The 13,367-nt window shown below is 49.3% G+C and overlaps 3 protein-coding genes across 4 annotated transcripts in view; 1 reads left to right on the forward strand and 2 right to left on the reverse strand.

The window, feature by feature from the left end:
• smarcc2 (SWI/SNF related, matrix associated, actin dependent regulator of chromatin, subfamily c, member 2) overlaps positions 1-4,431 on the forward strand; it is a 17,324-nt gene extending 12,893 nt beyond the window's left edge. Inside the window, exons 24-26 of the mRNA XM_056605523.1 lie at positions 445-579; positions 992-1,325; positions 2,080-4,431. Of these exons, the coding sequence (XP_056461498.1) occupies positions 445-579; positions 992-1,325; positions 2,080-2,144 (534 nt within the window). The 3' untranslated portion in view covers positions 2,145-4,431. The remainder of the gene's footprint in view (positions 1-444; positions 580-991; positions 1,326-2,079) is intronic.
• Positions 4,432-4,796: 365 nt separating this feature from the next.
• On the reverse strand, positions 4,797-9,173 carry myl6 (myosin, light chain 6, alkali, smooth muscle and non-muscle). 2 transcript variants are annotated; one of them, XM_056605528.1, is made up of 7 exons: positions 9,051-9,157; positions 8,763-8,790; positions 7,787-7,930; positions 6,954-7,127; positions 6,561-6,638; positions 6,288-6,323; positions 4,797-5,301 (listed from the first exon to the last, which is right to left on the reverse strand). In XM_056605528.1, exons 1-6 carry the CDS (start codon positions 9,051-9,053, stop codon positions 6,295-6,297), a joined length of 456 nt encoding a protein of 151 aa, XP_056461503.1. In that variant the 5' UTR covers positions 9,054-9,157; the 3' UTR covers positions 4,797-5,301; positions 6,288-6,294. The 2 variants fall into 2 exon arrangements, with proteins under 2 accessions (XP_056461503.1, XP_056461502.1); XM_056605527.1 differs by lacking the exon at positions 6,288-6,323 and having other exon boundaries at positions 9,051-9,173.
• A 717-nt stretch (positions 9,174-9,890) lies between these two features.
• On the reverse strand, positions 9,891-12,935 carry tsfm (Ts translation elongation factor, mitochondrial). The gene is made up of 6 exons (XM_056605525.1): positions 12,791-12,935; positions 12,086-12,220; positions 11,546-11,674; positions 11,305-11,427; positions 11,092-11,173; positions 9,891-10,605 (listed from the first exon to the last, which is right to left on the reverse strand). The coding sequence occupies exons 1-6, from the start codon at positions 12,836-12,838 to the stop codon at positions 10,223-10,225; spliced, it is 900 nt and encodes a 299-aa protein (XP_056461500.1). The 5' UTR covers positions 12,839-12,935; the 3' UTR covers positions 9,891-10,222.
• Positions 12,936-13,367: the final 432 nt, after the last annotated feature.

Genomic DNA, 13,367 nt, shown 5'->3' on the forward strand with positions numbered 1-13,367 from the left:
TTAACCCTTAAGAGTCCTGCCCCTTACCTTAGCGTGCTCCGGCCCTCCCTCACTCTGTCCCTTAACCCTTAAGAGTCCTGCCCCTTACCTTAGCGTGCTCCGCCCCTCTCCCACTGTTCCCTTAACCCTTAACAGTCCTGCCCCTTACCTTAGCGTGCTCCGCCCCTCCCTCACTATGCCCCTTAACCCTTAAGAGTCCTGCCCCTTACCTTAGCGTCTTCTACACCCTCCCCCACTGTTCCCTTAACCCTTAAGAGTCCTGCCCCTTACCTTAGCGTCTTCTACACCCTCCTCCACTGTTCCCTTAACCCTTAAGAGTCCTGCCCCTTACCTTAGCGTCCTCCGCCCCTCCCTCACTATGCCCCTTAACCCTTAAGAGTCCTGCCCCTTACCTTAGCGTGCTCTGCCCCTCCCTCACTCTGTCCCTTCCCCCTGGACGTACAGCACCTGGCGGCGGTGGAGGAGCGGAAGATCAAGTCCCTGGTGGCGCTGCTGGTGGAGACCCAGATGAAGAAGCTGGAGATCAAGCTGAGGCACTTTGAGGAGCTGGAGACCATCATGGACCGCGAGCGCGAGGCGGTGAGCATGGCTCGGGGAGGGGTCCGAGGGGCGGGCGGTGAGCAGGGCCTTCTGGGAGGGGGTCCGGGGGGGGGGGGGGGGGGGAGAGCAGGGCTCTGGGAGGGGGTCAGAGGGGGGGGGGGGTGAGCAGGGCTCTGGGAGGGGGTCCGAGGGGGGGGGGGTTGGGGGGTGAGCAGGGCTCTGGGAGGGGGTCAGAGGAGGGGGGGGGGGGGGGGGGGGGGGGGGGGGGCGGTGAGCAGGGCCTTCTGGGAGAGGGTCCGAGGGGGGGGTGGCAAGCCGGGCCTTCTCAGAGGGGGGGGCCTGGGTGCTGTGTCCTTACTTGTAACTGTCGTTACTGGTTGCTGTGTCCTCACTTGTAACTGGTGTTACTGGTGTTACTGGTCCTCACCCTGTCTTGTGGTTCTGGTTCCAGCTGGAGTACCAGCGGCAGCAGCTGCTGGCCGACCGCCAGTCCTTCCACATGGAGCAGCTGAAGTACGCCGAGATGAGGGCCCGCCAGCAGCACTTCCAGCAGATCCAGCAGGCCGCCGCCGCCGCCGCCGGCGGGCCCCCCGGCCCCGCCGCCAGCGGCCAGCCCGCACCGGGGACCCCCACGCCGGCCTCCGCCCCCAGCCCCGCCCCCCCCACCGCCACCGTCCCCGTGGGGGAGAGCCAGCCCCCCGTGGGCCCCCAGGCCTCCCCCCCGGGGCCCCAGGGCCCGGCCGGCCCCGCCCAGTCCAACTCCAACCCCACTCCAGTCCCCCATGGTGGGTACGGGACGGCCCAGTCCAGCGCACTGCACCGCATCCTCACTATACCAGTGTAACCAGTATAATGTACATGTTATCATCACTATACCAGTGTAACCAGTATAATGTACATGTTATCATCACTATACCAGTGTAACCAGTGTAATGTACATGTTATCATCACTATACCAGTGTAACCAGTATAATGTACATGTTATCATCACTATACCAGTGTAACCAGTATAATGTACATGGTATCATCACTATACCAGTGTAACCAATATAATCTACATGGTATCATCACTATAACAGTGTAACCAGTCATGTTATCATCACTATACCAGTGTCACCAGTATAATGTACATGTTATCACTATACCAGTGTAACCAGTATAATGTACATGTTATCACTATACCAGTGTAACCAGTAAAATCGACATGGTATCATCACTATACCAGTGTAACCAGTCATGTTATCATCACTATACCAGTCTAATGTACATGTTATTATCACTAAACCAGTGTAACCAGTGTAATGTACATGTTATCGTCACTATACCAGTCTAATGTTATCATCACTATACCAGTCTAATGTTATCATCACTATACCAGTCTAACCCCAACATGTTATAATCACTATACCAGTCTAACCCCAAAATGTTATCACTACAGTGGCAGTCTATAACATAACAGGATGTTGATTCGATCTACATGTTATCATCACTAGTAGTTGTTTATTTCTAACATGTTCTCTCTCCCCCCCCCCCCCCCAGAGCCAGCGACCCCCCTGGCCGGGGACACGGTGCCAACCCCCGCGCCAGTGCCCCCCCCGCAGTGAGACGGAGGACTGGCGAGCCAATGACTGACCACTCCAGCCTGCATCGTCTCGTCAGGAAACCAAACTGACCAAGAAAAGTAATTTGGACATTTCCCGGCCTTTCTTTGACAGGACAATTGAAGCGACGAAAGCTTTTGTTTTTTTGCGGGCGCATCCCTCCTACTTGAACTACCTGTTGAGAGCGAACCCCTTCGATTGAGTATTGACATGAAGATGCCAATGAAGAACATTTATTTTTTTCTAGACAAACGGAAGAAAAAAAAACATGTCCCTGTATGCACCATAAGGAAACGAAAAAACATTCAAAACGCGGTCAACCGGGAAACCACACGAAAGATCCTCCTTTTTGTTTTTTAAGTATTTTAACCAGCTGTACGTTCATGACCTTCAAGACTCTCCCCAGCCTGGGAAGTGGTGTTTCCCCGCTCTGTCCAGTACTCACCGTCCCGGTCGGTCAATGAAGGGAAAAAAATTGCACTTTTGAGAGTACCGTATGTTTCCTCTGGCCTGTTAGAACATGGCGCGTTATTGGGGTCATAACATGAGCACTTAGTGTCCCCTCGTTGTCCGTTTTTATTCATTTTCAGAGGTAGTTTTGAAAGCTGATTTGGACATTCAGTATAACTAATGAACCAGAGGGCCTCCAAGGGCTCCCTCTGCATTGGCCTCTCAGCAAGGGCCCCTCCACATGAGCCCCTCAGACGGGGCCCCCCAAGAAGGGGTCTCAGCAGGGGGCCCACAGGAGCGACACGAGGGAACAGTTTGGTCCTATCATTAGTATGGAACCATCGTAGTTTCTTGAAAGACAAAGTGCGATAAATTAGACTCTGTTACAATACCGTTACAATTTGTGCTCGGAAAACAAACATCACGTCCTTAAGTTGGATGGTGGAAATGGAAAGTTGGAAAATATATATCGATGACGTGAGATAGACCTTTTTTTTTTTTTTTCTTATTGTGATTTTATTTTGGCGTCCTTTTGTAGCAAGGTCCGTCCTAGCCTAGGTGTCTCCATCTGCGGTGAGCAGTGTGATGTTCCTTATGTTCTGGTTCAGGAGGTCGGAGGAGTCACTAGCCACAGAGTTCACTTCTCTAAATGGTCCAAAAAAAAAAAGAATCAAATCTATTGACATACTTTTTCAGGATTTGGGTCAGTGGTTTGGTTGCTGAACCGAAATCTTTTTTTAATGATGACTTTAATCTTCATTTCTCTGTGCATCATGTTGTAGTTTACATGCTTGGGGAAACAAGTTGATTTGAAGTGTGCGGAATTTGGTGTTAAAGACTGAAGGAAGGGTGACGCTGTGAACTGAGGGATATCGCACCTTAAAACAGCTCGATAGGAGACCGCCGTCCGTACTATGACAACAGAATCCTCACTTTTTATCCAATTTTTATATTTTTTATTGTTGGTTTTCCATTTCGTTTTTTTGATGTCTACATTACGAGCGTGTATTAATATTATCTTTGTAGCCTATATCTACTCTTTCCAGTATCATGTGTGTTGGACGTCTGCGCGTGTGTTTCTGAATGCATGCCCTGGAGAATCCCTTATCGAGTACTTTCAGTTTACTTCTCAGTGCAGACATTTGTTTATCGGTGGACAAAGGATGAAGAATAACTTGAATGTTGTCCAAAACAAACAAACATCACCCACACACATACACACTTCCTCTGCATACGACATCATTGACCTATAATCAGATACCTAACAGCATGTCCGCTAGCCAGTGTTAGAGAACTCATCGGAGGCATCGATGGACTTCTTGTCTGTGTTATTACTACAGTGTGTGCATTTTGTGATATAAAATAAGTGCGTGTCCGTTCAGTTTCTGTATGTTTTTCACACTGCTTGAGAGGAGCAGCAATTGAATTATTATACAGTAGAAATCAACCTTTCCTCAGTAAATCATTACCTTCGTAGTATTGACAGTTCCCTCCGGCAGTTTGTATTGGACGGAAAAACGAGATGTTGAGGTTTTCTTTATGAAATATTGGGAAGAAAATAAAAGATGTGACGAGGAAAATGTTTTTGTGTCATTAATAGTCAACGATGTCTAACCTTAATACATACTCATTTGATCAACGATGGTCTTACATACCTTGATACGTTCTCATTTATAGTCAACGATGGTCTTACATACCTTGATACGTTCTCATTTATAGTCAATGATGGTCTTACATACCTTGATACGTTCTCATTTATAGTCAATGATGGTCTTACATACCTTGATACGTTCTCAGTTATAGTCAACGATGTTCTTACATACCTTGATACGTTCTCGTTTATAGTCAACGATGGTCTTACATACCTTGATACGTTCTCGTTAATAGTCAACGATGTTCTTACATACCTTGATACGTTCTCGTTTATAGTCAACGATGGTCTTACATACCTTGATACGTTCTCATTTATAGTAAACATTGGTGTGTTTCATGCCTTGACACATCCTCATTTATCGTCAACGATGGTAATACTTCCACAATTATAGTCAACGATGGCGTGTTTCATACCTTGATATTTCGAGGACTATTGAAAATCCTCAAACATGTTCAGCCTAACAAAGATAGTACATACATGTCCAAGTACCTTCAGTTTGTGCCCTTTGTGGATCTAAACTTGTGATAAACGGTTATACACTCCTTCTAGATGCCAACTCAAAAAAAACGAAGAAAATCCTTTTAAAAAGTTGGTTCTTTATTAAATACTGTTCAATGCAGCCTGCCATCCTACAGTATCACTTCCATGATTTCCCTGGTTCGGATAAACAAGTCTTGGTTACAGCTTGCCTTAGCCAATGAACATGCATCTGCTCTATAAAAATCAACATAGCTAGTTGGCTACAAAAGTGACAGGGAAGGAATGTGTACAAATAATCAAGGGAATGTTATTGCCAATGTGGTGCCAATGATCTGCATCCTAACATGCATCTCCGTGAGGAGGAATGATGTGGAAATGAAATGGTATGGTCTCTTCAACATAGGACATGCAAAAGGCACTTTTGAAATCAAATAAAAGGATGTCAAAAACAAACATGGAATCTGTTTGGGGACGTGACGTGGACAGCAAGACGGAGACAAACATTAATATTCAGGGAAACACTTAAGACCGAAGCGTGCAGAGATCTTCAACCGCTCATCACCATCCTGACGAGTTCTGAGAACAAGAACCAAGACAGAACGAAAGGGAGAGTGAGACAGAGAGAGAGAGAGAGAGAGAGAGAGAGAGAGACAAGGGAGAGTGAAAAGCGGCAGAGACAGAGAGAGACGGGAGAGAGATAGAGAAGGGGGGGGGAGAGACAGAGAGAGGGTTATTAGGTCTGGGTCGTGTCAGATGAAAGCGAGACACCAAGCTCAACCTACAGCCCAGCGCAGCCAGCAGCTTCCCACCAAACCCAGCACCTCATATGGTAAACATCTCGCAGGAGCTGGAGCCCTGAAGCAGGGCGGTCCTGGTGGGACAAGCCCTCACTGGGCCCCTCACAGCCATAAACCATCTGGCTCCTACATCCCAACTCCTTAATGAGGAGTTGGAGATGAGGCAGGTCCCCACTCCTACACACGCGCTGCGACAGCCAAGATGAAGAGATCCTGTCCTTAAAGGGGTCTGCGTGTAACCAGCGGTAGAGAGCAGCGAGGACAGAGGGAGGCATCTTGGCGAGCCTCTACCTGCCCAGCCTCACGACCTGAAGCGTGCTCAGACCCGCCCCCCTGTTCCTGACTCAGGGGGTGGGGGTGGGGTGGGGTATCAACACAATAGAACGACGGTCAAAGCGGAGATAAGAATCCTGATGAAGGAATACGGTGTTAAGACACTCAACCTAGCACGTCAGCGGGGTTAGCATCAGCTTCTGTTGGGGCACAGGAGAGAGAAAGAGAGAGACACACACCACCATCCCCGTTAGTGAAGAGGGCGCTGCTGAGCCACCGGAAACATCTGGAAGGCTTTGTATATAAAACAAATGTAGTAGTACCGGCCTGCATGAGGTGAGACCATTGTCTACCGAGATGACTACTGCATGCAGGGCCTAGCCAGCGGGTTAATGTGCGCCGAATCTAAACTCTTTGAAGCAACGTTAATAAGCCCCCGTTATACCCCCCATCAGGTAGCGAGTGAGAGAGTGAGTGATTGATTGATTGTACCCTCTGCTCATCCGGATATGATCTGCCGGACAAAAGCTGTGGAGGAGGAACAGAGCGGGTCAGAACACACGTGATGTCAGGTCCAATGGTTCAGATCCAGTCACCTGACCCCCGGAGCCAGTGACTCACTGCTAGGCTAACAGTCCGGCCAGCCAATGAGGGCACAGCTTGGCATCGTTAGGGTCACAGGAAGTTAGCAGTGATCGGCCAGCCCTGACGTTGGGGCCAAAGGAAGTTAGCAGTGATTGGTCAGCCGTGGGGTTCCGGGCCTACCTTCATAGTTGATGCAGCCGTTGGTGTCTTCGTGTCCGGCCAAGAGGGTCTCCACCTCCTCTTCAGACATCTTCTCCCCTGGAGGGACAGGAGATCACACAACGGCCTCAACATGTCGGCCAGCGCAGTGTCGCAAGGTACAAAGGTGACTGAACAACAGGAAGATTTCGCTGTACTGAGGAATTGAGGGACCAATAATAAAAATATAAAAAACCTCTTCCTTATAAAACACAATGAGAAATCCCACAGGACATTGGTCAGCCTCTGAATAGATTCAGAAGGTGACCCATTGATCAATAGTCCTTTACAGACAGTGCTCCTTTGTTTAACCACTCAGCTGTCCACACAGAGCAGGCAGAGGGCTAATCCAATCAACAGTAGAGGAGGTCCTACCCAGCGTGGTGAGGACGTGGCGGAGCTCCGCCCCCATGACGGTGCCGTTGCCCTCCTTGTCGAAGACGCGCAGACCCTCCACGAAGTCCTCGAACGAGCCCTGGTCCTTGTTCTTGGCGATGGCCAGCAGCATGGGCAGGAACTGCTCAAAGTCCAGCATCTTGTAGTTCATCTCTGAGAACACCAGGGGGGGGGGGGGGGGGGGGGGGGGAGGAGTCAGCCACTTGGAGCACCACCCACACCACCCCCACCCCCACCCAAAACACTCACATTCCACAGAGACATACGAGACGCCAGACAGGGGCGGGGTTGAGGTTGTGTACATGTGGACGCTTGCTTTTAGATGCAATGATAAGCTTGTTTTTACATTTGAAGGGACTTTCATTACATAATCAAAGGGATAATACTCTACTGATATGATACTGATTGCATTTATACAGCGCTTCTCTAACCAGTTGCCCACGCAAAGCGCTTTACGAAATTCCAAAACATTCACCCCAGTCATGCACACACTGACGGCGGGGTCAACCATGCAAGACGACAGCCCGCTCGTCGGGAGCGGTTAGGGTTAGGTGCCCGGGGACACCTCGCTGGTAGTCTTCCAACTACCAGCCAACCCCCTTTACCTCCTGAGCCACATGCCACCCAGACTGATCCCAGAAGAAATCATTCGTCACCGATAATATACAGTAAATGAATATAAATATAATGCTGGTAGGGTTTTCTACAAATAACAGTGGAGCTGGATCCCTCAGACCAGCGGCGGGCCCAGAGACCACCACCCCCCCTGTAACCGCGGCGTGACCTCTCCCTGGAGCCACGGCAACACTGACCTTCTGACTTGGGGTTCCCCAGCACCTTGAGGACCTCTGCGTTGACCGGGTTCTGGCCCAGGGCCCGCATGACGTCCCCACACTGGCTGTAGCTGATCTTCCCGTCGCCCGTCCGGTCGAACAGAAGGAACGCCTCCTTGAACTCTGAGGGGGGGGGGGGGGGGGGGGAGAGAGAGACAGAGGAGATCAGCCAGACACAAAACAGCCAAAGGAGAGGGGCTCTACCGTATGAGAGGGTTTCAGTACGATGTGGGGGAGTAGAACTGGCTCTGTGGGTCAGTTGTGGTATGTATGCATGCACACACACACACACACACACACACACACACACACACACACAGTCCTGCAATTCGTCAAAGTCACTGCTTTAAACGATCATCTCAAAGTCTCAGTTGAGCTCCTAATAAGGCGTTTGTATAGGGCTCATTGTAAGCATTAAGAGGTCTGCTGGGCATTTATAATGATGGCAAAGGTATGTTTGGGGTAACGCCCAAGTTGGTCGGAGGTGGAAACCATGATCAGTCAATAGTCTAAAGAGTCTTACGTTTTACTACTATTACTAATACCAATAATAATAATAATACCAGGTACGTCCCGAAGCGAGGCAACGCTCTGTGATGATGAGGAAACACATTCTGGACGTACAGAGGCACAGAAAATCGAAAATGGATCTCAAATGGATCACAGCTTAAATGCACCCATTCCGCTGGATTTAGAAGCATATTATGTTTGTCCTAAACCCGGTGGGCTAGATGGGGGTTCGGTCAGCGGCAAGCCGAACCAGGGCCCCCACAGAGGGGTATCTGGACCCGGATAAGCCGGGTTGGACACGAACAAGGTGGGGTGGACCCCAACATGCAAGGGTGGACCCGAGCAGGCCGAGGAGGACCAGCGGGTCCCCGACGCGGAGCGGAACTGAACCCAGGAAGTGAACTCCTTAGCGCGGCTAACGCACCGAGACGGCCTCGCTACTCACCCATGATCTGATCCTCTGAGTAGTCCGACTGGGGGAAGACAGAGAGAGAGAGAGAGAGACAACATTAATACAGGTCATGTTAACAGCGAAGCAGGGGGGGGGGACACATTTGAACGATTCACGGCAGACTGTTACGAAGCGCCTCGGCTAACAGCTAGCTGTGGGGCTAAGGATGGCGTCATCAGGATAATCTCATTATAAAGCGATCAAACCCCGGGAGCACCACGACGCCGAGCCAAGATACACGGAACAGCATTTGTATTAAGACACACGAAGCGGGGGTCATACCATGGTGGAGATGTTGGCTGAGTTTTGAGGACGACTGAAGCTATTCGTACCGCTGACTGATGAGACTGAAGGGAGGAAACACCCTCGTGACGTAACGAGTGAGGAAACACCCCCCGTGACGTCACCACGCCGCCGCAGCCAAATGCACTTAAAAGGAAGTCTGATGGAGTCGCTGAGCGACCCCCGCTGATCTACTCTTTGTATTAATACTAATTATCGACACCCTCTGTATTATACTCATTCTGACCTACACTCTCAGTACTATAATACTACTGATCTACGCTCTCTGTATTATAATACTGATAATCTACACACCCTCTGTACTAAAATACTACTGATCTGCACCCTCAGTATTATAATACACCATCAGTACTATCTGATGGAATCACTGAGCGACCCCCGATGATCTACACCCCTAGTACTATACAGCCTCAGTATTATACTCCAACTGACCTACACCCTCAGTAATAGAATACTACGGATCTACAACCTGAGTACTATAATACTCCTGCTGACTAACACCCTGTCCTGTACTATAACCCAGTTGTCCTGTTCTGTACTGTCTATAACCCAGTTGCTTGTACTGTACCATAACCAATTTGTCCTGTACTATAACCCAGCTGTCCTGTACTATAACCCAGATGTCCTGCCCTGTACTATAACCCAGTTGCCTGTCCAGTGCTATAACCAAGCCGTCTTGTCCTACAACAGTTGTCCAGTCCTGTACTATACCCAGTTGCCTGTCCTGTACTATAACCCAGCTGTCCTGTAGTATAACCCAGCTGTCCTGCCCTGTACTACAACCCAGCTGCCTGCTGTACTACTAACAGTTGTTCTGTGCTGTACTATAACAGTTGTCCGGTCCTGTACTATAACCCAGCTGTCCTGTCCTGTCCAGCAGTCCACCAGGTGACAGCAGGCTGCTGAAGCTCAGTAGACTAAGGAGGGCTCTGTGGTCATGTTGTAAAAACACACCAACCAGGAACACACACACACAACCTTTGAGTTCTACAACCACGATGCGCCATTATCTCACCATTTATTACAATAATAAACATATTGTCATCATACAGCATGAGTACGGTTGAACCTTATAAATTATTGACCATTATCTCCGCACTCTTAACCATCCTATCTCATTTAATCAGAAACACAGACGACACAACAGCCCGTCATTCAGCCGCCTCCCCGCACTGAAAGCGGACGAAGTCCAGGACCCGGGCCTCCTGGCCCAGCAGGAACTGGGCCACGGTCCGGGACGGGTCCGGAAGGAAGGTCTGAGGCAGCAGACGGGTCTCGCTGTCGCCGCAGGGCAGGTCCTCCATGTTTCCCAGCGTCGTGGGCGCCTCTCCCACCACGTGCTGTCCCAGCTTACGTCCCAGCAGCTCTCGGGACTCCTCCTTGCCCCCCTTGAAGACCACCAGGGCCCCGTAGCGGCCCAGCGCCGTGTCCCCGGGGCCGCCCACGCCCCCGTGCACGTAGGAGCCAATGTGCCAGCCGGCCGGGACGCCCAGCATCACCGCCCGCCGCACCGACATGTTCTCCCCCAGTCGGCCTGCAGGGGGCGCCAGAGAGCCCGTCAGGCAGAGCAGCGCCGACAATACAAAACAGTTCTCACGATGTCGTCTACGACAAGAATCTGTTTAAATATATATCCCAATCATTCATTGTTTGATTAAAAAAAGGCATACGATCATGATTTGCTTTAACTGCATACCTTTCGTCGGAGTAGATAAAACAGAAAATATGGCATTTGAGGACCGGTCTGAATTATTCTAGTTTTCATTTCAAGGTTCTATGAACATCCCAACTGTACCGACAGAGAAATATTGTTGTTTCTCTTTCTTCTGACAAATGTAATTATTGTAAGTTTCTTTGGATAAAAGCGTCTGCTAAATACCCTAAATGTAAATGAAAACAAGAAAAGCCACGTCTTTTTTTGATAAATGTGGATTTAACTTATTCTTTGGGTCCAGGCAGAATAAACTTCTCTCCACAAGCAGACCCTCTAGTGCCTCAACAGGAGAAGGAGGGGACTGACCGATAGTGAGGGCCACCTGGTCAGCTAGGGACCCCGCCTCTCCAGCCCGCAGTGTGCTCATATCACCGGCCCCCAGGAGACTCTGGGAGGACGATGGGAGAACGTTACGGGAGACTGAGTCCGCTGAGTCACAATCAGTTCCACATTCCCTAGTGAAGCTACATACATTAGCAACTAATCCACATTTTCCAAAAGGTTCTTGTCGTTCTCTACCTTCACGTATCCCGTCTTGCCCTGGCTGTTGCCCCGGTGGTGGGCCAGCGTGGCAGAGACCACGTCCCTCACCAGCTCCTGGAACTTCTCGTTACGGGCCACAAAGTCTGTCTCACAGTTAACCTGCGGCACAAGACAAGGAGAGGGACACCTTCAGGACGACTGGGTAATGCAGGGGGCGTTTCAATGAACGAGTCGGGCTCCAAAGAGTCTGCCCTGGTCGGGCCATGACTGGCCTCACCTCCACCATCACAGCGGCCTCCTCGCCCACGAAGACGCCCACCAGCCCGTCTTTCGCCCGGCGTCCTTCCAGCTTGTTGGCTTTGCTCCAGCCCTCTTTCTGGGCCTGCTGGTTCAGCCAGCTCTCCGCCTTCAAGGACGTAAAGAGTGTGTTGAGTTCACCTGGACTCTGCATGGGCTCCCCCACCCCTTACCCTCACACTCCCCTCTTACACACTTTTTGTATGTTGTACGTCCTGGCCCTTAAAAATAGTACTTAGCATGGTGTAGCATCTTATCCTAGTTATCTTTGTTGGATACGGGCCGGGGAATAGGTTAACCTAGTGATCGTTAGTGCTTGGCACTTGGTTCTATGAACACCCTTCATGTAACGACAGCGATATATTGTTGTTTCTCTTTCTTCTGGCAAATGTACTTATTGGAAGTAGCTTTGGATAAAAGCGTCTGCTAAATGCCCCGAGTGTAAACTTGAATGTTAATGTAAAGAGACGCTTCGGGAAAAAACATTTTCAAAACGACAGACGGTTGGGAGGATGTTTACCTGGTTTATGTCATTGTCAAACTTCTCCAGGGCTTTTTTACAGTTGATAAAAGTGTAGCCGGTGCTTTTCCTTAGCTTCATCAGAAGGGATTTCTCGACGGCCAGCAGCTGACAGGCCGTGTGGACATGACGGCCCTGCGGGGGTCATCAGAGAGAGGAAGGGTTCATTCATTAATGCAATGCACAGTATTCAAGACAGTTATGACAGTTTCACATGCATAGCATTACAAACTTCTTCCACCTACGGCAAAAGGATTGAAAAGGAAACTGGATAAGGGCGATTTATTATGCCGAATTCTACATGAAATAGTTCAAGGTTATGAATGAATGAATGAATGAATGGAAGCAGGATGGATATAACTAAATGAAGTAAACACCAGCGGTCCAGGGAGATAAAGTGTTTGAGATGCAGATAATTAATGACATGATCGATAGAACCTAGCGTAACATAATCAGGAGAAGGAGATAACTAGTCCCGGGTCGCTGGAGCGGATTTGGGTACAATATAACAAGGATGGTTCAGGTCGTAGGTCCGAGTTCAGGTCCAGCCCAGAGCCCCCGGTTGGTCCAGGTTCGGGTCCAGACCACCCGGTTGCTCTGGGTTTAGGTCCAGAAACCCTGGTAGGTCCAGTCCAGACCCCCCGGTGTCCTCTATGACAGCGGGATGCAGTAATGTGTTGTGTATATGTTGTGTATGTTGCCCACCTTTAAGAGTTGTGTGGTGACGGTTCTGAACAACATCGTTAAGGACATGGTTAAGGTCCCGGGACGGCTGAGGTACCGGGTACCGGTTCGATGTCTTATGAAATCTTAGGACCGCTTGTCATTGAAATCCACGCTGCGTAAAGCAGCCGATGAGGTTCAAAAATAAGTAAACGCGCTTAATTCAGCGCCCCCTTAAGTATGGGAGTATTGTTTTTTTTTATTAATCAATTCCTAATTTATTTAGGAATATAAACACATAAGAGTTGATGAGATAATTTATCTTAATAACTTTCCAATGATCATTTGTGTTGCTGAACTATAACTGATAATGGTGACTCATGTGTTAACACATTTTATCTCTCAAACTCATTCTGGTGTTTCATAACCTTCTTACGTCTATGATCTGATAAACATTTTAGCCATTCTTAATAGTTTGTGATAGGCCTACTGGTTTACAATAACGAAATACATAATTTTTTAACCCATATTGTTTTGTAAAGAAAGAGAAAAGTAAGATCCAGAATCTGATCTGAGAACACTAAGAACACAAACCACCTGCTGAGGTGGGCTACCTTGA

This window comes from Gadus chalcogrammus, chromosome 13, assembly GCF_026213295.1.
Source record: "Gadus chalcogrammus isolate NIFS_2021 chromosome 13, NIFS_Gcha_1.0, whole genome shotgun sequence".
NCBI lineage: Eukaryota > Metazoa > Chordata > Actinopteri > Gadiformes > Gadidae > Gadus > Gadus chalcogrammus.